The sequence below is a fragment of the Erinaceus europaeus genome, chromosome 1 (genome assembly GCF_950295315.1).
Source record: "Erinaceus europaeus chromosome 1, mEriEur2.1, whole genome shotgun sequence".
NCBI lineage: Eukaryota > Metazoa > Chordata > Mammalia > Eulipotyphla > Erinaceidae > Erinaceus > Erinaceus europaeus.
The window spans coordinates 193,179,504-193,203,143 of NC_080162.1; the positions used below are offsets into that span (position 1 = coordinate 193,179,504).

The following is a 23,640-nucleotide window of genomic DNA, read 5'->3' on the forward strand; positions in this document are numbered from 1 at the left end:
GTGGGGTTGTCTGTCCAGGGAAGTCTGGTTGGCATCATGCTAGCATCTGGAACCTGGTGGTTGAAAAGAGAGTTAATATACAAAGCCAAACAAATTGATGACCAATCATGGACCTAAAGGCTGGAATAGTGCAGATGAACAGTTGGGGGGGGGGTCCTCCATTTTGTAGATAGCTAATAGGCATATTTAAGTTATATTCCAAAGGGCCTGTGACTATACTAGTTTTTCTTTTCTTTTCTTTCTTTTTTTTTTTTTTTTTTCCCTGAGCCTGAAATCTGATATGCTGGTGGATCCAAGTTATTGTCTGGGGAGATTATGTCATGGTTGTAAAAAGGACCAGAAATCTGGATCAGGGAAGAGAGCTTCCCTATTCTTTATCCCTCTGGGAGTATGGACCCAGGATCATTGTGGGGTGCAGCAGGTGGAAGGTCTGGCTTCTATAATTTCTTCCCCACAGAACATGAGCATTAGCAGCTCGATCCATAAGAATAATAACTTTCTAAAAAAAATAACTGTTTTGTTATTGTTGTCACTGAGGCTTCACTGGTCCAAACTGCCATTTTCAGATAGGAATAGACAAAGACAGAGGGACGGAGAGGCAGAGGGAAGGGCACTCAGGCACCTAGGCTTCCCCAGTGTAGTGGAGGTGGGGCTCCAAGTTGGGTCTTCTGTAGGATGAAGTACGCATCCTCCCTTCAGAACTTGTCAGCCCACGGGTAATGACCTGTTTTTTTTTTTTTTTTAAATATTTTGTAATGACTTTTTAATGGGCCAGTTTTTTAATGGTGTAGGAGAAATTGCTACTAAGGTAGGTCATTTATGTCCTGCATTGCAACTTATTATAGAAACCCTAATTAGAAATTTTTTACTTCTGGGTCATTTATGACTCTGAACATTAATTTTTAGGTTAGTTTATTATTGCTAATTACACTTTTTTCTTGAAAATAATGGCATTATATATCATTTCTTAGCAGCCTTGATGATTTCAAGATGAAGTTGTCAAATGTCTTTATGTTATTTCCCTTAAAGAAGAGGTTCTGTGCTGTTTGTATTAACTGTTAAGCTTAGTTTAAGAAACATTTATTACTAGCTAACTCGGAGGGGTTAGAATTGCCTAGAAAGTTGACTTCATCTGTATCACTTAGCTTATGTAGATCCAATTTAACTGGCCTCCTCTCTGTACCACTGATGTCATCTGTTTTGTTGTTGTTGTTGTTTGTTTGTTTTCAGGGTTATCACTGGGGCTGGTGCCCGCACTACAAATCCACCACTCTTGGTGGCCATTTTTTTTTTCATTTTATTGTATAGGACAGAGAGAAATTGAGAGAGGAGAGGGAGAGAGAAAGATAGACATCTGCAGACCTGCTTCACCACTCACGAAATATCCCACCTGTAGTTGGGGAGCTGGGGCTTGAACCCAGGTCCTTGAGCGGGTCCTTGAGCATAGTACTATGTGTGTTTAAGTGGGTGTGCCACCACCAGGCCCTCCATATTGACGTTATCTTTCATCTTAAAGGCCAGATCTATTTTAAATTTATTTTTATTTATTTTTTAATTTAATTTTTTATTTATAAAAAGGAAACAGTGACTAAACCATAGGATAAGAGGGGTATGACTCCAGAAAATTCCCACCACCAGAACTCTATATCCCATCCCCTCCCTTGATAGCTTTCCTCTTCTTTAACCCTCTGGGAGTATGGATGGACCCAAGGTCATTGTAGAATGCAGACGTGGAAGGTCTGGCTTCTGTAATTGCTTCCTCGCTGAACATGGGCATTGACAGGTCGATACATACTCAGCCTGCCTCTCTCTTTCCCTAGTAGACCAGGGGTCTGGGGAAGCAGAGCTCCAGGACACATTGGTGGGAAAGTCTGGTTGGCATCATGCTAGCATCTGGAACCTGCTGGTTGAAAATAGAGTTACCATAACAAAGCCAAACCAATTGTTGACCAATCATGGACCAAAAAGTTGGAATAGTGCAGATGAAGAGTTGGGGGAGGGTCTCCATTTTGTAGATAGCTAATAGGCATATTTTAGTTATATTCCAAAGGGCTTGTGGCTATACTAGTGTTTTTTCTTTTTTCTTTTTGCCTGAGCCTGAAATCTGATATGCAGGTGGATCCTAATTATTGTCTGGGGAGATGATGTCATGGCTGGCAGAAGGACCAGAAAGCTGGATCAGGGAAGAGAGTAGCTCCCAAATATGGGAAAGGTGTATAAATATTGTTGACTGTAAACCGCAATGATTTGATGTGATCTGGGGCCCATATTTAGCTTAGGAGCCTATATGACCTCTGCATCCCTCTAGATCTGAGCTCACATTCTGTGGTCATGAGTAGGAATATTCTAAGCTACCCCAATATCAGGACCCATCTTCCTCAGGTGTAGCATAAAGTATGTTGTCCATCCTTCCTTTGGAGGATGGAACATTCTCTACCATTGTTGATTCAAGTTGAGGGCAAGGTCCTATGGGTAAAGGCCATTTCTATTTGTTCTGTACCATGAAATAAAACTGCAGATTAAAAGCCACAGCCGCAGCCAGTAAACACTATTTTTGGAATCCTTGAGAATATGACATTTGACAGAAGCTACTTTAAAATTAGAAAAAAAAATCTTTAAACTTCTTTAAAAACATTCATTATGATTTAATAACATTTTACACAACTGTAAGTTTACGGGGTCTAGTTTCACACTTCACCTCAGAGTTCTTATAAAGTCTTAGAGTCAACTAGGCTACTCCTTCTTTAAAAAAAATATTTATTTATTATTGGATAGAGACAAGAGAAATTGAGAAGGGAGGGGGAGAGAGAGAGAGAGAGAGAGAGAGAGATAGTTGTAGTTCTACTTCACCACTCATGAAGCTTCCCCCCCTGCAGGTGGGGACCAGGGGCTTGAACTCTGGTCCTCGTTCACTGCAGTGTGTGTGCTTAACCAGGTGCACCACCACCTGACCCACCCCCCTTTTATTTTCCATATGTGTTTCAATTATCTGCGTTCCTTGTAAAGTTCTTGAGAATACGCTTTTTGGACTGTTGGATCCTTCTGAGGACAGGCACGTCAAAGGCCTACTAGCTCTGGTCTTCCTTCTTGGCTCTAACACAACTCTGTCTCCCTGTCTCACTGTCACTGCCCATCCTATGACAGCAGCCTGCCAACTGCTTAGACTCACCCTTTCCTGAGTCACTGTCCATGCAGACAGGGAGTGATATTACTCGTTTTTACTTAACATCTATTAGTGATTCCCTCCACAATAAATCCCAACGCCCCAGGCACAGGTCATTCTGTATTGTGCGCATGCTTAGAGACCCGTCTTTGGTCATCAATAATCTCTACCTTTACTTCGGAACACATTTTAGAGTTTAATATCTCTGAGCATTTCTCCACCTGTCCTGTCTATTCCAAATGTCTATTCTCACATCTCTGAGCTTATTTCTTAGTTATTCTAAGAAATGACTAAGAAATAGTCTTAGTTCTACTCCAGGTAGTGCTCCATCACTTTCTCATGCTTCCTTGGTTTTCACTTGGTCTTTACTAGGTGACCTCCTAGACCCCCTTGGACTTCCCCTTGCTGCGCCTGACATACTCTGTTTATTTAGGTGGGTTCCATAAACCTCACGAATATCTTGCCCGCAGCAAGACTATATCCCTGTTTTATGCCCTCAGTGAATAGCATGGCAGGGTCAGGCCTGGAATCAACCTTAAAAATGTGTGTGTGGGGGGCCGGGTGGTAGCGCAGTGGATTAAAGGCACATGGCGCAAAGTGCAATGACTTGCATAAGGTTGCTGGTTCGAGCCCCCCTGCTCCCCACCTGGAGGGGTGGGGGTCACTTCACAAGCGGTGAAGTAGATCTGCAGGTGTCTATCTTTCTCTCTCCTTCTCTGTCTTCCTCTCCTCTCTTCATTTCTCTCTGTCATATCCAACAGCAATGAAAAGAACAATAACAATGATAAATAATAATGGCAACAAAAAGGGGGAAAAATAGCCTCCAGGAGCAGTGGATTCATACTGCAGGCGCCAAGTCCCAGTAATAACTTTGGAGACAGAAAAAAAAAAAAGAAAAAAAAAGTGTGTGTGTGTGTGAGAGATAGGTATGAAGCTCTACCCCTGAAATCTTATAATTGTAAACCAATGTTAAGTCATTAAATATTTTAAATAAAAGATTAGGGAGTCAGGCGGTAGCACAACAGGTTAAGCACAGCTGGTGCAAAGCGAAGGACAGGCGTAAGGATCCCAGTTTGAACCCCCCCCTCGGCCTCCCCACCTGCAGGGGAGTCACTTCACAGGCAGTGAAGCAGGTCTGCAGGTGTCTATATTTTTCTCCCCTTCTCTGTCTTCCCCTCTTCTCTCCATTTCTCCTATCCGACAATAACAACAACAATAATAAGTACAACAATAAAACAACAAGGACAACGGAAAGGGAATAAATATTTTTAAAAAAGATTAAAACTGTGTGTCACTCAAACGCAAGGAGCTCAGTGAGACTTCTCAGTGGTAGAGCTCTGGTTTGCGTGCTTGAGACCTCCAAGTTCACAGTTCCTGTCCCTGTGTGCCAGAACTGAGTGGTCCTCTGGTCTCTTTGTCTTTCACACAAATATATAAACAGGTATGTCTAGAAAAAAAGGAATGTGTAAGAATAACTCTTGCTTAACAGATTTTTTTTTTATTTAAAAAAGGATAAATTAACAAATCCATAGGGTAGGAGGGGTACAACTCCACACAATTCCCACCACCCAATCTCCATATCCCACCCCCTCCCCTGATAGCTTTCCCATTCTCTATCCCTCTGGGAGCATGGGCCCAGGGTCATTGTGGGTTGCAGAAGGTAGAAGGTCTGGCTTCTGTAATTGCTTCCCCGCTGAACATGGACGTTGACTGGTCAGTCCATACTCCCAGTTTGTCTCTCTCTTTCCCTAGTAGGGTGGGTCTCTGGGGAAGTGGAGCTCCAGGACACATTGGTGGGGTCTTCAATCCAGGGAAGACTGGCTGGCATCCTGATGACATCTGAAACCTGGTGACTGAAAAGAGACTTAACATACAAAGCCAAACAAATTGTTGAGCAATCATGGACCCAAAGCTTGGAATAGTGGAGAGGAAGTGTTATGGGGATACTCACTGCAAACCCTAGTGTACTTCTGCCTTCATGAATATATTTTGCAGTAGTTTATGGATACATGTGAACTTATGCTCTCTCTCACAGAAACTAGTGTGTATCTAGGTTTTGGGACTTTGTTAGAAAGTGAACCACCTGAGATGGTATTAGAGTATACTATGAAAGGAAAGGTCTCACCCGAGTAATGAAGCTAAAGGGTTGTCATTCCACACGTGAAGTCTCTGGACACAGTCTGAGGTGAAGCATGTTGAGGTGGCAATCGTTGTGTTGATTAGGTTGTGATTGGCAGATGCATTATTATTTGATATGAATTGGGAGAGGCATACGGGAAAGTGGGCGCTATCCAAGGGTTCTAGGACTGGGGGAAGTAGGGGCCCTGTAGTGGAGATGTGAGGTTCCTGCTGTCTAAGGGTTCAAAAAGACAATCGATAGTTAATGTTATCACATTATTTGGTAATTGGGTTAACTTTTAAAAGTCCTTTAGTTAGGGTTTGCTGTACAGTACCCAGTATCTGTATATAGCTGTGCTATTGGTTGCTTCTGATCTACTTGGTCTAGGCTTTAGAGAGAGTCCGCATATCAAATACACAGCCTATATATTAAAAAGATTCAGTTTGTGTTTTGAATAACTTTGAGACATACAATTGATTTCCCCCCTCTCATATTAATTAACTAGTGATTTATATGTCTACACTTTACTAGGAGTGTACATAAACACCATTCCCACCACCAAAAGACTGTGACCCATCCCTCCCACCCACTCCCACCCCCCACTGGCCCAGGAAGTTGCATGTCTACCCCTCACCACAGGGTTTTTACTTTGGTGCCCTACTTACAATTTGATCAGGTCCTGCTTTTAGTTTCCCTTTCAGATCTTCTTCCTCAACTTCTGTTGATGAGTGGGACCATCCCATACTCATCTTTATCTTTCTGACTTAGCTCACTTAACATAATTCCTTCTAGCTCTGTCCAAGATGGGTCAGAGAAGGTGGGTTCATTGTTCTTGATAGCTGCATAGTATTCCATTGTGTATATATACCACAGCTTTCTCAGCCACTCATCTGTTGTTGGGCACCTGGGTTGCTTCCAGGTTTTAGCTATTATGAATTGTGCTGCTATGAACATAGGAGTACACAGCTCTTTTTGGTTGGGTGTTATGGAGTCCTTGGGGTATAATCCTAGGAGAGGAATTACTGGATCATATGGAAGGTCCATGTCTAGCCTTGTGAGAGTTTTCCAGACTGCTCTCCACAGAGGCTGGACCAATTTACATTCCCACAAGCAATGCAAAAGGGTTCCTCTGTCCCTACAGCCTCTCCAGCATTTGTTGCTGCTGTCCTTTTTGATGTATGCCATTCTCACAGGAGTGAGGTGGTATCTTAGTGTTGTCTTTTTTTTTTTTTTTTTTTTTTTTTTTTACTCTAGGGTTATCACTAGGGCTTGGTGCCTGCACCACTGCTCCTGGAGGCTATTTTTCCCATTTTTATTGCTCTTGTTGTTGTTATTATTGTTATTGCTGTTGTTGGATAGGATAGAGAAAAATCTAGAGAATGGAAGACAGAGGGGGAGAGAAAGATAGAGACCTGCAGACCTGCTTCACTGCTTATGAAGCGACTCCTCTGCAGGTGAGGAACCCTGTGGCTCGACCAGGATCTTTAAGCCATGTTGGTATGCATGAGACTCCTTCTGTTTCATTTGGTTTAAATCCCCCCTGCTTAACACTATTCTATTTACATAACCACTTCATTCTATTTACATAACCACTGTTAACAAGTACCACCCTCCTCCAGGGCATTGGTAGTTCAGTGATAGGATTCTCACCTGCTCCGCCCCCTCCTTGTCACACCCTGATCCCCTCCTTGTCACACTCTGATTTTCACCAGTCACTTTTCTCTCCACCCTCTCTATGTCACATCCTGTTTCCACCCTACTTGGCAAGTATATATAAAGACAGCATTGTGAGTTTTACAGTACCTTGAGTTTAGCTTAGCTCGTCTTAGATTGTGCTGCGTCCTGCATGAATAAAGAGATACTGCCTACAGCTCAACCATGAGTCCCTGGTCATCTGTCACCTGCCTGTGAAGCCAGCCCGGTGAAAACAACATAACCCGTCGAAAACAACAAAGCCAGTCTGTGCACTTTGCGCCATGTGGACTTAATCAGCTGTGCTACTGCCCAACCCCCTTAACTGACTTTAAATTACCTGGCAAGTTTTCCATAAATACAGGCAAAAATGCCTTTCATATCTTCACTGTGTCTGAAATTTTTCAGAAGTTCCTGAAACAAATTATTTTATTTGTAGCTTGTAAACACAATGGCCGTTCCCCTAACATAAAGTGGAGGCAGTGGTAATGGCATCGGTTAGCTTTATATTCTTTTCACAACTGGGCTATTAGAAGGGGAAACACCAAGGCGTCATTACGAGCTTCACTGTAACTTTAAGGAACATAATGGCATCTCGACTAAGAAGTCAGCCATTACCTGACAAAATATTACTCAGCAAAATGTTGGAAAAGTGTCCCTTTTTTTGAGATGACTGATTACTCTATTTGAAAAAGTTAGCTATATAAAGGGGAAATCATAACTACATAGATGTGTGTAAGCACAATCTTTCTTGGAGTACAAATAGGCACTACGCTTTTCCTGGCTCCTCATAAAACTCTTGAGTTCAGTATTTTTTTTTTTTAAATGACTTGGAGTAGGTGGATGTTTCTAGTATGCTTTAATTTTGGATTATTCATCTGCAACAAAAGTGGAAGGTGCCCAGTGCCTGACTCCTGCCTGAAAACTGCCTTTTTGTCATCTTACCCAGGGGACCAGGTCTGGGCAGAATGTTTCCTTTCTTTGTGTTCACTTTCAAACTAATAGAACTTCAGGTCGATATGATTTTATTGGATAGAATGAATTATAGCTAACAGACCTGTCATTTAATGGCTAAATATCATTCAGCAAAAATTTCATCTCTGTAAATTTACATTTCATCCGAGTAGAATATTATATCTATGGAGTTGTTTGCTGTTGAATGTTTTGTCAAAACCAATGTATTTTTTAAAAGATTTATTTATTGTAATTTTTTTTTTTTTGTCTCCAGGGTTATTACTGGGGCTGGGTGCCAACACTATGAATCCGCAGCTCCTGGAGGCCATTTTTGTTGCCCTTGTTGTTACTGTTGCCATTGCTGTTGTTGAATAAGACAGAGAGAAATTAAAAGAGGAGGGGAAGATAAGAAAGTCTGCAGACCTGCTTCACTGCTTGCAATCGGACCCCCCTGCAGGTGGGGAGGTGTGGGGGCGCTTGAACTGGGATCCTGACACTGGTCCTTGGGCTTTGTGCCATGTGCGCTTAACTCCTTGACTACGGCCCAGTCCCCTTACTGGATTAGAGACATAGATAGCTCAGAGCACTGCTGGCTTGTGGTGGTGTGGGGGAATGGACCTTAGGTATGGTGTGTAATCTCTGTACTATCTCCCTGGCCCAAATCAGTGTTTCTTACTTACTTTATATATGGCCAGGTTCTGTGGAAAAAAAAAAAGAAAAAAAATGTTAAGAGACTAAATGAATGGATCCTGGTAGACTTTGGACTTTTCCCTACCAAAATCTGTGCAGTTTGAATTTTCAAGGCACTTAAAATATAACTGATTTTCCAGATTCATTATACTTATTTACTGTTATTCCTGAGGTGTCACTGCTCTGGGCTCACTTTTTTTTTTTTCAGTTAGCTATGTATAGGGTGGGAGCAGAGAGAGAAAAAGAGAGAGAGAGAGAGAGAGAGAGAGAGAGAGAGAGAGAAAGAATTAAAAGTACCAAAGCTTCCTCTAATGTGGTGGGGGCTGGACTTGAATCTAGGTTGGGTGCATGGTAAAGCAGACATGCTATCCATGTGAGCTATTTTGTTGGCCTTATTCCCCAGATTTACTTAATATAGAGAACTTATTTCTATTAAAGAAATGTGTGGACATCAATTACTTAGGGCATAGTTTAGGAGCATGAGTCTCTTTTTTGGACATGTGAACTCACTTGTATCAGCTGTATTGCATTTCCTTACAAAAAAAAAAAAACACCCAGAAACCTGTTGTCCCAGACTGAGATGCAGCATTCTGAGTACAGGGAGCTTTTCCTCCTCTTGGTTTGGGATGTGGAGTACGTAGTAGGCAGATGCTAGGTCTCCTCCCCCACTTTCTTAAGCTCAAAGGAAATAATTTTAAGGTTATTTAGAATCTGTGACACACCAGTTGAAATAAACACACTTTTTTTTTTTTTCCCCAGTCCGTAGCCTGGATTGCTTTGGAAGATGCAGGGAGCAGGAACTGCAGTTTGGTCTACCTGGAAACATTTTATTTTATTTTATTTTATTTTATTTTATTTTATTTTATTTTGTTTTATTTTATTTTATTTTAAAGGCTTATTTATTGTATAGAGACATCCAGAAATTGAGAGGCTAGGGGAGTTAGAGAGGGAGAGAGACAGAGAGACACCTGCAGCACTGCTTCACCACTTGCAAAGCTTTCCCCCCGCAGGTGGGGCCTGGGAGCTCAAACCTGGGTCCTTGCACATTGTAACATATGCACTCTACCAGGTGCACCACTACTTCTGGAAACCTTGATCCTTATATTTAAATATTTTTTTATTGGAAAGTAGGATGGGGTGGAGTACTCAGTGGAGGTACTGCTGTGTAGAAATCAAAGCACTCATTCCCCTTTAGTTTGTTCTTACAAATAATGCCACTTATTATTATTATTATTATTATTATTATTATTATTATTTTAAATCTCATCTCACTCTTGGATGTGGGTCAGACCTAGGCTTCTGCACCCTTGAATGAGCAGAGTACACATGTGCTGAAACATTTTTTCCTCATGTTGATAGCAGTGATAACACTGTCCTCTCAACTTGTCATGAGACTTAGGTGAGGCTTCGTGTGAGGAAGAGCATATAAATTTTGTTTGCTAGCATCATCTTTTTTGTAATTATTATTAGTGATTTAATAATGATTCATAAGATTGTAAGATTACAGAGGTACAATTGCATACAATTCCCACCACCAGAGTTTCATATCCCATCTCCTCTATTGGAAGGTTCCCTATTCTTTATCTCTCTGGGAGTATGGACCAGAATTCTTGATAGGGTGCAGAAGGTGGAAGGTCTGGCTTCTGTAACTGCTTCTCTGCTGGACATGGGCATTGACAGGTCAAGCCATATCCCCTAGCCTGTTTGATAGCATCGTCTTTAATGATATACCTTTCACCTCCCTCCTCTGCCCACTCCCCAGGATGTGAGATCTATGATCTTGAAATATACACTCTGCTAGTTTGGGGACTTTCCTATCTATCCCCATTCTTTTTAGTGTCTTGGTCATGAAAGGATGTTGAATCTTGTTGAAGGCTTTCTCTGTCTCTACTGAAGTGATTATGTGGGTTTTTTTTTGTTGATATGATGAATAATACTGATTGAATTAATGCATATTGAACCAGCCTTGCATCCCTGGGATAAAGCCTACTTGGTCATGGCGGACGGTTTTCTTAATGTACTGTTCTATCCATTTGGCTAGGATTTTGTTGACTATTTTACCATCTGTGCTCATCAGATGGTCAGTCGTTTTCTTTTATAGTTGTGTCTCTGTTTCTGGTATCAGGCAGATGTCAGCCTCATTGAGAGTGTTAGGAAGTATTCCTAAGTCTTTGCTACTCGGGCAGAATTTGAGGAGTATAAGGTACTAGTTCCTCCTTGAACGATTTGTAGAATTCATTTGTGAAACTGTCTGGGCTTGGACTTTTGCTGTTAGGGAGGTTTTTGATTACTGTTTCAATTCCTTTGGCTGTAATTGGGTTATTCATATTTTGTTACACCTCCTGCTTTTAGAATTGGAAGGGTGTGTGCTTCTAAGAATGTGTCCGTTTCCTCTAGCTAGGTTCCTTAGTTTGTTGGCATGTGCCTGTTCATAGAAGCCTCACAGTTATCGATACTTTGGATTTCAACGGTATCTGTTGTGATCTCTCCTCTTTCGTTTACAATGTGATTTATTTCGGTCCTTTCTGTTTTTCTTTTAGTGAGTCTGGCCAAGTATTTATCGATTTTGTTTACCTTTTCAAAACACCAGCTTTAGTGATCTTTTATGTGGTTTATAAAATTTTTCAGTATTGTTCATTTCTGCTCTGAGTTTTGTTATTTCACTCCTGCTTGCTTTAGGTTTTCATTGTTCTTGTCTTTCTAGATCCTTTATGTGTGAAGCTGGGCTATTTATTTGGGATTTTTCTTGTTTCCTACTAGGTCCCTGGATGGCAGTACATCTTCTTCTTAGCACTGCTTTATCGATATCCTGGATAGACTGATAGCTTCTGTCTTCATTTCCATTCATTTCCAGAATTAAAAAAAATTTTTCCTCTTTTATCCAATAGTTGTTGAGTATTTTGGTGCTTTCTTTAATTTTTCATTTGCTGCTGAGTATTAGTTTAATTCTTCTGTGGTCTGAGAAGATGCTTGGAATGATTTTAAAGTTTTTTTTTATTTAGTTTATTTATTTATTCCCTCTTGTTGCCCTTGTTGTTTTATTGTTGTAGTTATTATTGTTGTTGTTGTTGTTGGATAGGACAGAGAGAAATGGAGAGAGGAGGGGGAAGATAGAGAGAGGGAAAGAAAGATAGACACCTGCAGACCTGCTTCACCACTTGTGAAGCGACTCCCCTACAGGTGGAGAGCCAGGGGAGGGGGGGGCTTGAACTGATATCCTTACGCCGGGCCTTGTGCTTTGCGCCACCTGCGCTTAACCCGCTGCGCTACAGCCCAGCTCCCAATTTTAATGTTTTTTTATTTACTGATGCTGTCTTTGTGACCTAGCAAATGAACTTTTCATGAAAATGTCCCATGTGGTTTCTTTTTCTTTTCTTACTTAGAATTAAAAAAAATTATCTTTATTTGTTGAATAGAGACAGAAATCAGACAGAGGGGAGGGAGAGATAAAGAAGGAGAGAGAAAGAGAAACTTCTACTCCACTACTCGCAAAGCTTTCCCCCTGCAGGTGGGGATCTGGGTCTCAAACCTAGATCCTTGTGCATTGAAATCTGAGCATTCAATTAGGTGTGCCACAACCTGGCCCTCTCTCTTCTCCCTTCCCCTTCCCTTCCCTTCCCTTCCTTTCCCTTCCCTTCCCTTCCCTTCCCTTCCCTTCCCTTCCCTTCCCTTCCCTTCCCTTCCCTTCCCTTCCCTTCCCTTCCCTTCCCGTCCCGTCCCGTCCCTTCCCTTTCCTTTTTTCCTTCCTTCCTTCCTTCCTTCCTTCCTTCCTTCCTTCCTTCCTTCCTTCCTTCTTTCTTTCTTTCTTTCTCTCTTTCCCCTCTCTTTCTTTCCTTTTTCTCTTTCTATCTTTCTTTCTTTCTTTTCTTTCTTTCTTTCTTTTTTTTTTTTTTACCATAGCTCTGCTCAGCTCAGCTCTGGCTTATAGGGTGGTGCAGAAGATTGAATCTTTGACTTTGGAGCCTCAGGCATGAGAATATCTTTGCATAACCATTATGCTATCTACCCCCTCCTATACCATGTAGTTTTGAGAAGAATGTATATTCTACTCTTCTAGAATGAAGAGCTCTGCTATGTGTGAACACCGGGTAGGTCTACCTGTCCTAAGTCGTTGGGAGTTTCAGGTATGGAGGAAAGCTGACCCAGAAAACTCAAGATTGGTTGCATTTAAGATTCCCATTATAACTCTGGTTGCTTTCGTTTTGGTTGGAGTCTTTAAGATTGCTTGTCCTGTGACCTTGCTACAAGGACACTGAGTCCTCTGAGGAAGGGATTAGTACCTTTAGACGACCTTTTCTCCTCTCTTGTCTTCATTGTGCTTCTCTTCTTCTGCTTTTGTGCTTTCTGTGTTTTGATGAACTATTTCTGTAATTGTGACTTTCTGAGATTTTGTTGCCACTCTGTCTCCCAGAGTTATGCGGAGCTATTAGACGGACACCATCTTGAATCTTCCTCTGGAAACGGTTACTTTTTAAAGACGGAATTTATTTATTATACATAAGAGAAAGAATTTCATATGAGACAGTGATAGAAGAGGGAGAAAGGGTAGGCAGACGTCAGCCTGGTACAGGGATCCAACTGGTAACCTGAGACATGCAATTCCAGTTCTTTCTGTTGAGTTATTTCCTAGCTGTAAAAAAAAAAAAAAGTGTGTGTGTGTGTGTGTGTGTGTGTGTGTGTGTGTGTGTGTGTGTGTGTGTGTGTAACCTGTGTCTTTCAGAGGTGCAGTTTCTCTGTACTGGGCCACTTTTTTTTTTTTTTTTTTTTAATTCGGATAGAGAGGTAGAGTGATGAGGAGAGACACCGTAGCACTAAAACCTCGTCCATTGACTACAGCACCTCCCATGTGATGCCAGGGCTCCACCCTGTTTTGCACGCAGGACAGTGTAGTCGCCCTACCTTACCCAGTGAGCTCACTCTCCAACCCCAAACTGGCTAATTGGAAAACACATTACTTCAGGTTCTACTTCTGACATTGGCAGTGCTTGACTGAAAAATAATACCTTACTGATTTAAGATATGTTCTTATAAATAGTTACGAGATGTTGAGAGAGATGAAGGATTGGTAAATTAGGATTAAGGAGATAACTGTATGATGGAGGATGGGGTTGGAAATTCATTGGTGAATTTCATATATTATGTACACACGTTGATTTTTCAATGGTGCACACTTGCAACTCCTGTACTGTTATAATGCAGTGTTACTTTAATTTGAAAGTGTTTCTTGTACAAATATATTAAAAAATGTATTTTTAGTGTGCACTTATAGGACCATAGCCAGAAATGAGAAATAAACACTGGGCTTTGTAGAACTAATCTTCATATTTTAAGTACTAATATTTTATTATTTTATTTTGATAACATAAGATACTCTTCTGGTAAGCTGCTGTTAAGTGTGATTTTAAAAAGTGACATATTGACTTAATAATTTATCAGTGAGTGATTTTGTTAGTTCAACTATTATCTGCATTGAAGGCTTATTAGTGCAGATGGATGAATTGTAAACACAATTTAATTTACTGGAAGTGTTTATAGCAAGTGTTTTTCTTAGAGACTCAAGTCATAGTCTTGTCTCTTTACTAGTGCTAAATTTTGGTCTCAGGGATTCTAGCTATTACCTCAGTTTTCTTGGTATAGTCCTGTACTGAAAACACACAAGAAGTGATACCTTTGTATATCATTATATCTCAAATATTTGAGTTTTTGAACTTCTCTAACTAGATGGCTAAGGCAAGTACTTCAACTTATTGTAAATAGTTTAAATACATCTTATAGTTGTGATTTATTTCTTATTTTTGTATACATGGATTTAGTCTACGGGTTTTACTTAGTCTCCTGAGGTTGTTTTTTTTTTTTTTGGTGAAAATTCTCCGCAATGCAATGTTTATAGCACTATGCTGATGATTATATTTAAAGTGTAATAAAATAGCATCTGTTTTCATTTCACAGTTCTTTCAGGAGGCCCATTGCCTCAAGGGCATGAATTTGAACTCTATGAAGTTAGATTTCACTGGGGGAGAGAAAATCAGCGTGGCTCTGAGCACACAGTTAACTTCAAAGCTTTCCCTATGGAGGTAAGACCAACCAATGCTTTCCACACTCTTATTCATGTATGTCTTTAGTTACTTTTTGAAAATGGTTTGTTTTAAAGGTAGGTAAAGGTAGGTTTTGGGCGGGGGGGGGGGTAGACAGCATAATGGTCATGCAAAGAGACTCTCATGCTTGAGTCTCCAAAGTCCCAGGTTCAGACTCCCACACCACCATAAGCCAGAGCTGAGCAGTGCTCTGGTATAAACAAAAAAAAAAAAGGATAAAGGTAGGTCTTGAATTTTATCAGTGTATATTAAAGTGAACATAAGCTTAATGAAATGTAAGCACAGGGCAGAAAATACAGCTTCCCATGGACTTTAATGGGTTTGAGGTAAACACATGGTCTGTTAGCCATAGTGGTGATCAGTGCTGTTGTTTCAACTTAGTATTATTACTCTTAAAAAGTTTTGATGCCCTGAAAATTTACTAAATTATGTTTATAGATACTATGAGTAGAAGATAAGCTGAAAAACGAGTGTTTGAGAAACTCAGTCTTGTATAGCTCTAATTAAAATTGATAGGTTTAGGGGAGCCGGCAGTAGTGCAGCAGGTTAAGCACATGTGGGGCAAAGCTCAAGTGACTGGCGTAAGGATCCCAGTTCGAGCCCCCGGCTCCCCACCTGCAGGGGAGTCGCTTTCATAGGTGGCGAAGCAGGTCTGCAGATGTCTATCTTTCTTTCCCCCTCTCTGTCCTCCCCTCCTCTCTCCATTGCTCTCTGTCCTGTCCAACAACAAGGACATCAATAATAACTGCAACAATAAAAAAAAAACAAGGGCAACAAAAGGGAATAAATAAGTAAATAAAATAAAATAAAATTGGTAGGTTTATTGTACTCAAGTAAGTAGAGAGAGATTCTTCTTTTGCCTGAAGAATCTCTTCCATCCCACTCCTTTTTTCTGAGTCAACTCCTGATCTTTTTTCGTTTTCTGGTTGAAATATCATTTCTTCCATGGAACTTTTCCTTGAGTTCTCTCTAAGCTGAATTAATTTCTCCCCCTTTGATCACCCTGGGTGCTTGGTAGTATGTTGCCTTGGTGCTGCTCTCACGACTGCAAACTGCGGTTCTGAGGTGTCTTGATCACAGATGGTAGGCTCCTACCATGGACTGAAATGTCGGTGTCCCATGCTCACACCTCCGATTCATAGGTCAAAACTCTGCTCCTCGAGGTGACGCAGTCGATGAGGCCATTGCGGAGAAACAGAGTAGATTATGCCATGGAAGTGGAGCCCTCGTGAACAGAATTGGTGCCCTCCTAGGAGTCCAGTGAGAGTCTGCGCCATTCTGTGCTCTACTGTGCGAGGACATAGCGAGAGTGCTGTCATAGGGCTGGTAAAATCTCTCACTTGGATAGTGTGGTGCTTTACCTTGTGTGACCTGGGTTCAAACCTGAACCACACTGCACTGAAGGAAGCTTTGGCACTATGCTCTCTTTCTTTCTCTCTTGGTCATTCTGTCTCCCTATGAGAGAGAGAGAGAAAGAGAGAGAGAGAGAGAGAGAGAGAGAGAGAGAGAGCTGCAGAGGCTGTCATTTGAAAGCCATGAAACACCAGGGGCTGAACCCAGGTCTTCACACATGGTACCTTATGTAGTCTACTGCTCCCAAAGGTCATTTTTCCATCCATTCACCCACCTTCCTACCTACCATCCTTCCTTCCCTCCCCTTCTTCCTTCCTTCCTTCCTTCCTTCCTTCCTTCCTTCCTTCCTTCCTTCCTTCCTTCCTTCCTTCCACTTCTTCCTTCCTTCCTTCCTTCCTTCCTTCCTTCCTTCCTTCCTTCCCTCCCTCCCTTCCTTTCTTCCCTCCACTTCTTCCTTCCCTCCCTCCCTCCCTCCCTCCCCCCTTCCCTCCCTCCCTCCCTCCCCCCTCCCTCCCCCCCTTGCTTTCTTGCTTTCTGCTTTGACAGAGAGACATTGAGAGTGGAGGAGAGAACAGAAGGGAGAGAAACGCCCGCAGCCCCGCTTCGCCATCATGAGGCTTCCTCCCTGCAGGCCGGGACTAAAGGCTGGAATCTGGGTCCTTGCACAGAGCAGAATGTGCATGTAGCGAAAGGTGCTCCACTGCCTAGCCTCTTAGTCCCGTTTTTCAGATTATTCCCTCTAATTCTACCTACCCACCCACAGCACTTATGCGCGCAATAGGACATAGGAAAAAAAGAAAAACACACCAGATGGCTGATGCAGATATTTCCCTTAGATCGAATCAGAGATAATTTGGGACAGTTAAGAATACAAATATTTTTAGCAGAAATTGGACTGGAGTTGATGTATTGCACCAAAGTAAAAGACCCTGGGGTGGTAGGGGGGAGAGTTCAGGTCCTGGAACAGGATGGCTGAAGACCTAGTAGGGGTTGTATTGTGCGTGGAAAACTGAGAAATGTTATGCATGTACAAACTATTGTATTTACTGTCGACTGTGAAACATTAATCCCCCAATAAATAAATCTAAAAAAAAAAACAAATATATTAGATCACCTATTTTGAAAAACTAGTCTGCTATTCAGATATCTCAAATATAAATATTTCTACAGAAGCAAAGCTTTCCTACTTAGAATTTAGTCCTCGCTCACAACAAACCATTACCTGTGCTTAGTGGATAGGAACAGTAGCAATACCAATCTGAATATATAAGAAATAAGATTCATGTGCATTGGAACAGTACTACCAGTGTCTTTTTTTTTTTCTCCCCCTCACACTTTTTCTCTTTGTTTAGATTCATCTTATAGGGACTGAAGAACCAGCAATAACCCTGGTGGCAAAGTAAATCAAAAACAAAAACAGAAAAAAGCCTAGGTTTATGGAATGTTTAATGTGTACTCTGGAAATTGAATTGGGTTCTGCCGTGGAGGAGAGGGCTATTGTGGCACAGGGAGAGAAGAGTGATAGCTCCATGGAGACCAATCCAGAGCAGGAATGGGGCGATTGCTTTAGATCAGTCCCTTGTCACTGGTCCCTAGTTGCCTGCTCTCACTGCTTTACTGGGACCAAACACCGTGTCCAATGGGACAGTAGAGTATAGGGACCATGTACCATTTTGAGTACAGGATTTTAAAAATATTAGTTTTTTGTAAAAAAATTATTCACATTTAAAGACTGATTTAAATCTCCCAATTACATATCCATGCACATCTCTTTTCTGTTGGCTTCGCTCCAATTTGCTCAGCACTGTAAACGAGTGTTTGCCATGTTTGCTCTTTGCCATCCACAGGAATGGCATTCAGCAGAAACTCATTCCTCTCCATTCCTGACTTCAGAGAACTCTAAATACTGATATATAAAAACAGTGTGTATAGTTCTGATACTACTGGTCGCTAGCACTCACATTGCTTCAAAAAATAGCGAAATTTTGACTTTAAACAAAACTGCAGCTCTTTCATTAAGCAAGGTGGATAAAGCATGCCACTTTTGTTTTCCTTTTTGAGACTTTTCATGTTTTTTTTTTTTTTTTGCCTCCAGGGTATCGCTGGGGCTTGATGCCTGCACAAGGAATCCACTGCTCCTGGAGGCCATTTTCCCCATTTTGTTGCCCTTGTTGTTATTGTCACTGTTGCCATTGTTGTTGTTGGATAGGACAGAGAGAAATCGAGAGAGAAGGTAAAGACAGAGATGGGGAGAGAAAGACAGACACCTAAAGACCTGTTTCACCGCTTGTAAAGACGCCCTGTAGGTGGGGATCTGGGGGCTCGAACCTGGATCCTTATGCCAGTCCCTGCCCTTTGTGCCATGTGCGCTTAACCTGCTGTGCTACCGCCTGGCTCCCGACTTTTCAGTTTTTCAAAGCTTCCAGGGATGATAGCTGACACCTCTCACCATGTTTCATTGTGTAGACTTGCATGTATCCTGAATAGTCCAACTTTATGCTTAAACAACAGTAACCTTAGTAAGTGAAAACGCTGTGCTGAATTTGTTTTCTGTGATCTGAAAATGGAAGAGGGTGTGTATGTGTTAATTATATTCTTGGAAATGTTTGGGTCATAATAAGCTGGAGTCATTCTGTTTAATGTATGGGTATTTTTACATCATTGTAGTTAATCAAGAAAACAACATGAGTAGAAGTTTACTGATTTTAAAGAAGTTTGGTGGAGGGTGTGGTCACTTACATTTAACCTATATGGGTATGACATTATACCCATGAAATACTATAGTTTTGTAAAACTCTGTTAAATCACTAATAAAAAAAAAGAGGAGAAAAAAAAGAAGTATGAGTTCTTATTAAAACAACTTCTCTACATTTGTCCTACTGGTAAATGTTTGAGTTTCAAATTTTCTTTGGATATCATATGTCATCTTAGCTCTTGAAGTCTAACTTTAATGGTAGATGCATTTTTGTCATGTTACTAACACTGATATCTCTGCCATATCACTAGAATTACTTATTCAGTTTATATTAATTTTTGTTAGAAATCTAATCATTGGAAGAATTCCTGGATCGTTAAGTTCATATTAATTTTTAGATTATATCTTCTAATTTTGTAATTTGTCTGGAGAGATCATAATCTTGTTACCTCAAGGTATAGTAACATTGTGATTTGTATAATTCTTGGTAATTAATCTTTAAACACAAACAGTATTTCTATATATCCATGGTATTTTATGCTGGATCAGTTAGACTAATACAAACTGTTTATGACACTCCATTAGCATGGCTATATATAAATATTTATGTATTTTTCTTTTTCACTAGTAACTAAGTATTACTAATTCTCTTCTTTGCCAAAGTATCAAGAGGATATATATATATATATATATAATTAGTGACTTAATATTGATTTAAAAAATTATAAGATAATGGGTAGAATTTATCCATTTGTTCATTTGCCTCCTTATCTGTCTTTCAGATCTGTGACTATTTCTTGGCAGTAATGTTCAGATCTAGGCTAAATGCAGTAAGAATTCCAAGTTTTTTTCATTTTCTTATTTTTTTTATAGTAAGAAACCTTAATGCTTCCCTCCCTATTTCCCTTTGCCCTCTCAATTTCTCTGTCTCTATCCAATTTTTTTTAAAAAAGTAAGTCAGATGTATCATTAACCGTACTGTAAGTCACCAATTGCCTAATTAAACAGAAAAAAAATAGGTAAGCCTGTATATGGAGAATAAAAAACATAGCCTTGGGCTGGGTGGTGGCACACCTGGCTAAGCACACATGTTATAACGTGCAAGGACCCAGGTGAAGTCGTGTTGCAGGTGTCTCTCGGTCTCTCCCTCTCTATCACCCCCTTCCCTCTCGATTTCTGGCTGTCTCTATCCAAAAAATAAATAAATACAATTAAAAAAAAACGAGAGACTTAGCCTTTTAGGGGGGGCTGGATGGTGACGCGCTTGGTTAAGCGCACATAGTACTAAGCGCCAAGGACCTGCTCAAGGAATTGGGTTCCTGCTCCCAGTTCAGGAGGGACACTTTACATAGAGGAGGAGCAGGTCTGCAGCTGTCTTTCTCTCTCTCCCTTTTTCTTTTTTCTTTTCTTTTCTTTTCTTTTCTTTTCTTTTCTTTTCTTTTCTTTTCTTTTCTTTTCTTTTCTTTCTTTTCTTTCCTCCTCTCCTCTCCTCTCCTCTCCTCTCCTCTCCTCTCCTCTCCTCTCCTCTCCTCTCCTCTCCTCTCCTCTCCTCTCCTCTCCTCTCCTCTCCCCTCCCCTCCCCTCCCCTCCCCTCCCCTCCCCTCCCCTCCCCTCCCCTCCCCTCCCCTCCCCTCCCTTCCTCTCTTTTTTCTTTTCTTTTCTTATTTTGCCTCCAGGGTTATCGCAGGGGCTCGGTGCCTGCACTACGAATCCACTGTTCCTGGTGGCCATTTTTTTCCATTTTGTTGTTGTTGTTGGATAGGACAGAGAAATTGAGAGAGGAGGGGAAGATAGAAAGGGAGAGATCTACACCCTCAGATCTACTTTACCACTTGCGAAGCAACCCCTCCCCCCACCCCTCTCCGTAGGTGGGGAGCCAGGGTCTCAAACCCAGATCCTTTCGCAGGTCCTTTCGCTTTGCACCAGGTTCGCTTAACCCGGTACACCACTGTCTGCCCCCCTTTCTCCCTTTCTATATATATAAAAAAAAGACAGTCTTAAAAAAAATAGACTGTATTATACACTGAGTCCAATCGGGCATATACCATGGGAAGACAAGTAAATGAAAAGATGATTCAACAAAACATGGACTAGAAACTGATTTAGAGATTAGAGATCTATCTGTGGAGTAGGTGTATGTTTAGTAGTCTTTCCTTCTAGTTAATAGCGACTTACAGTTAGAAGTTTTCAAGGGTGTAGTTTGATACTCGTATGTGTAATTGCATCTGCCACTGCGGTTCTGCGTGTCACAAGCCCCCAATAGCATAAGTTAAGAGACAGTTTGGCTATTTATTTATTTTCTTTACGTTTATCTGATTTGGTTATCGAGACGCTACGAATGAGCACGACCGTCTGGTATTTGTCTTTCACCTCACCGTTTCACTCAGCATAATCACCTGCAGTTCTGTCCATTGTTGAGGATATGTAGGCTGCTTCTGAAACTCAGCGTGTACATGATACTCTTTGAAAGAAATGGAGAAATTTATGTGAGTAGTTCATGGTAAGCACATAGTTAACTGTATTAGTTATCATAGGGCTATAAAATTTTCTTTATTTCACCAGACTTCAAATTAGGAGGAAAAAAAATCCGGATTTTTTATTTTATTCTGATTTTTTAAGCAATTTAATTTAAAAAATCTTTATTTATTTATTGGGTAGAGACGGCCAGAAATCGAGAGGGAAAGGGGTGGTAGAGAAGAAGAAAGACATAGAGACACCTGCAGCACTGCTTCACCACTTGCAAAGCTTTCCCCCTGCACTTGGGGACCAGGACCTCGAACCTGGGTCATTGCGCATTGTAACTTGTGCGCTCAACCAGGTGTGTCACCACCCAGCCCCGATATCCAGATTTTTGAACTGTAGAATATAAACACTGAATTTAGAACCAAGATAATTATGATTTTAAGGCCAAATAATTAAAAAGATGAACCTTTTTAAAAATATTTGTTTTTATTAATTTGGAGGTCCAAAGGCAAGTACATTATTATTATTATTATTTTATTTATAAAATGGAAACTATGACAATGCCATAGATCTTCATCTGCAAGTACATTTTTTAAAACCCATTTTACCAAATACATTATTAGCATTTTGAATGAGAGTTTATGCCATGGAATTAGTTTATTTGGCTTCAGAGTTAGAATATTTCCCCCAAATATTCCATGGGAATTGGTGAGTTCTCTAAGGAGATCTAGTAAATCACTCTTTTCTCTATAGTCTGAGATTGGAGCAAATTAGGAAATAAAACATTATTAGAGTCATTAAAGGAAGAACACAAACATCATGTTATTGTGGATAGAAGGACTTTGGAGACATAATTTAGAGTGAAAGGCTGTGGTCACTCAGTTATAGGTGTTATGTTTGGGGAAGGGAGTAGTCAGTCAGGATTTCCTGGTTGGGTTTATTAGTCTGCTCCCTAAGGGGTCTCAAATTTCATGAGTGGAGGAAAAAAATAAAAGAGGAGGAGTTAGTTAAGGGAGCAGAGAGGAAGACTGGCTTTGCTTAGGGAAAACCCCTATTTATAGCAAACAGGAACAGGGAAGAGGCATTTCCTGTTAATTACACTAACTCTTTAATACTCGAGCATATTAGCTTTTCATATTCTGTGGTATAACCAGCCACATCTGAGAATAAGTAATGAAAGTTCCTTTTCTTCTATTGAAGGTTTGCTCATTCTAACCATTTGAAACCAGTTTTTTGGTTTGTTTGTTTTTTGCTATATGCTCCATTAGACTTTCCACTTTTCACAAGAAGTTGAGGGAATGGGATATTTAAAAAAATATAGAAACAGAGACAGTGAGGGAGGAGAGAGAGGACGACATGACAAAACCGAAGCTTCCTTCAGTGCAGTGGAAGACTTGAACCTGGGCCACACACATAGCCGAGTAGCATAATATTCAAGTGAATTATTATTGTTATTTTTAATTTTTATTATCTTTATTTATTTATTGGATAGAGACAGCCAGAAATCGAGAGAGAAGGGGGAGACAGAGAGGGAGAGACCGAGAGACACCTGCCACACTGCTTCACCACTCGCAAAGCTTTTCCCCTTCAGGTGGAGACTGGGGGCTCCAACCTGGGTCCTTACACATTATAACATGTGCGCTTAACCAGATGTGCCACCGCCTGACCCCATTTTTTTCTTTATTCGGGGGATTATAGTTAACAGTAACATACAGTAGTTTATACACGTGTAACATTTCTCAGTTTTCCACATAATAGTTTAATCCCCTCTACCAAGTAAATTATTCACTGGCCTTCAGCAAATTATTTAAGTGTGTATAGGGTTTATTATTATTGTTAATTTTATTATTATTGTTATTATTATTATTATTATTTTACCAGAGCACTTCTCAGCTCTGGCTTATGATGGTGTTGGGGGGATGAACCAGGACCCTTGGAACCTCAGGCAGGAGAGTCGCTTGGCATAACTATTAAGCGATCTCTCCCCATCCTGTTTTTTCTTTCCAATTTACTTGTATGGAATTTTGCTCAACTCATCACCTTAGGTTGGGCCGATCATTGTTTAAACCATAGTTAGAACCAGATATTGATTCATTGATTATGGATACTTTTTTAAAAAATTTATCTCGTTGGGTTTTAAATCATCAATCCTATTTCAAATTTTGCTTATATGCCACTGGAGCCATTTTGGAATAAGTTTTTAAGGGCAGTTATCTCTTATCTAATTTGTTATGGAGAACAAATACAGATTTTTTTTCAACAGGCATTGTTTTTAATTAATTTATCAGTGCTGACATGCATTAACTATGCTCTCAAACTTGCTTTTTCCTAACTGATCTAGGCCTGAGATGAATTCATGAACTTAACTATGTATGGTTAGTGGACTGGGTCACAGTAAAGTAAGGCTGAGACATTA

General features: G+C 40.6%; 1 protein-coding gene across 1 annotated transcript in view; it reads left to right on the plus strand.

Annotated features, from left to right (window-relative positions):
- Nucleotides 1–23,640, plus strand: part of CA8 (carbonic anhydrase 8) — a 125,130-nt gene that overhangs the window by 18,553 nt on the left and 82,937 nt on the right. Inside the window, exon 3 of the mRNA XM_007526728.3 lies at nucleotides 14,568–14,692. Within this exon, the coding sequence (XP_007526790.1) occupies nucleotides 14,568–14,692 (125 nt within the window). The remainder of the gene's footprint in view (nucleotides 1–14,567; nucleotides 14,693–23,640) is intronic.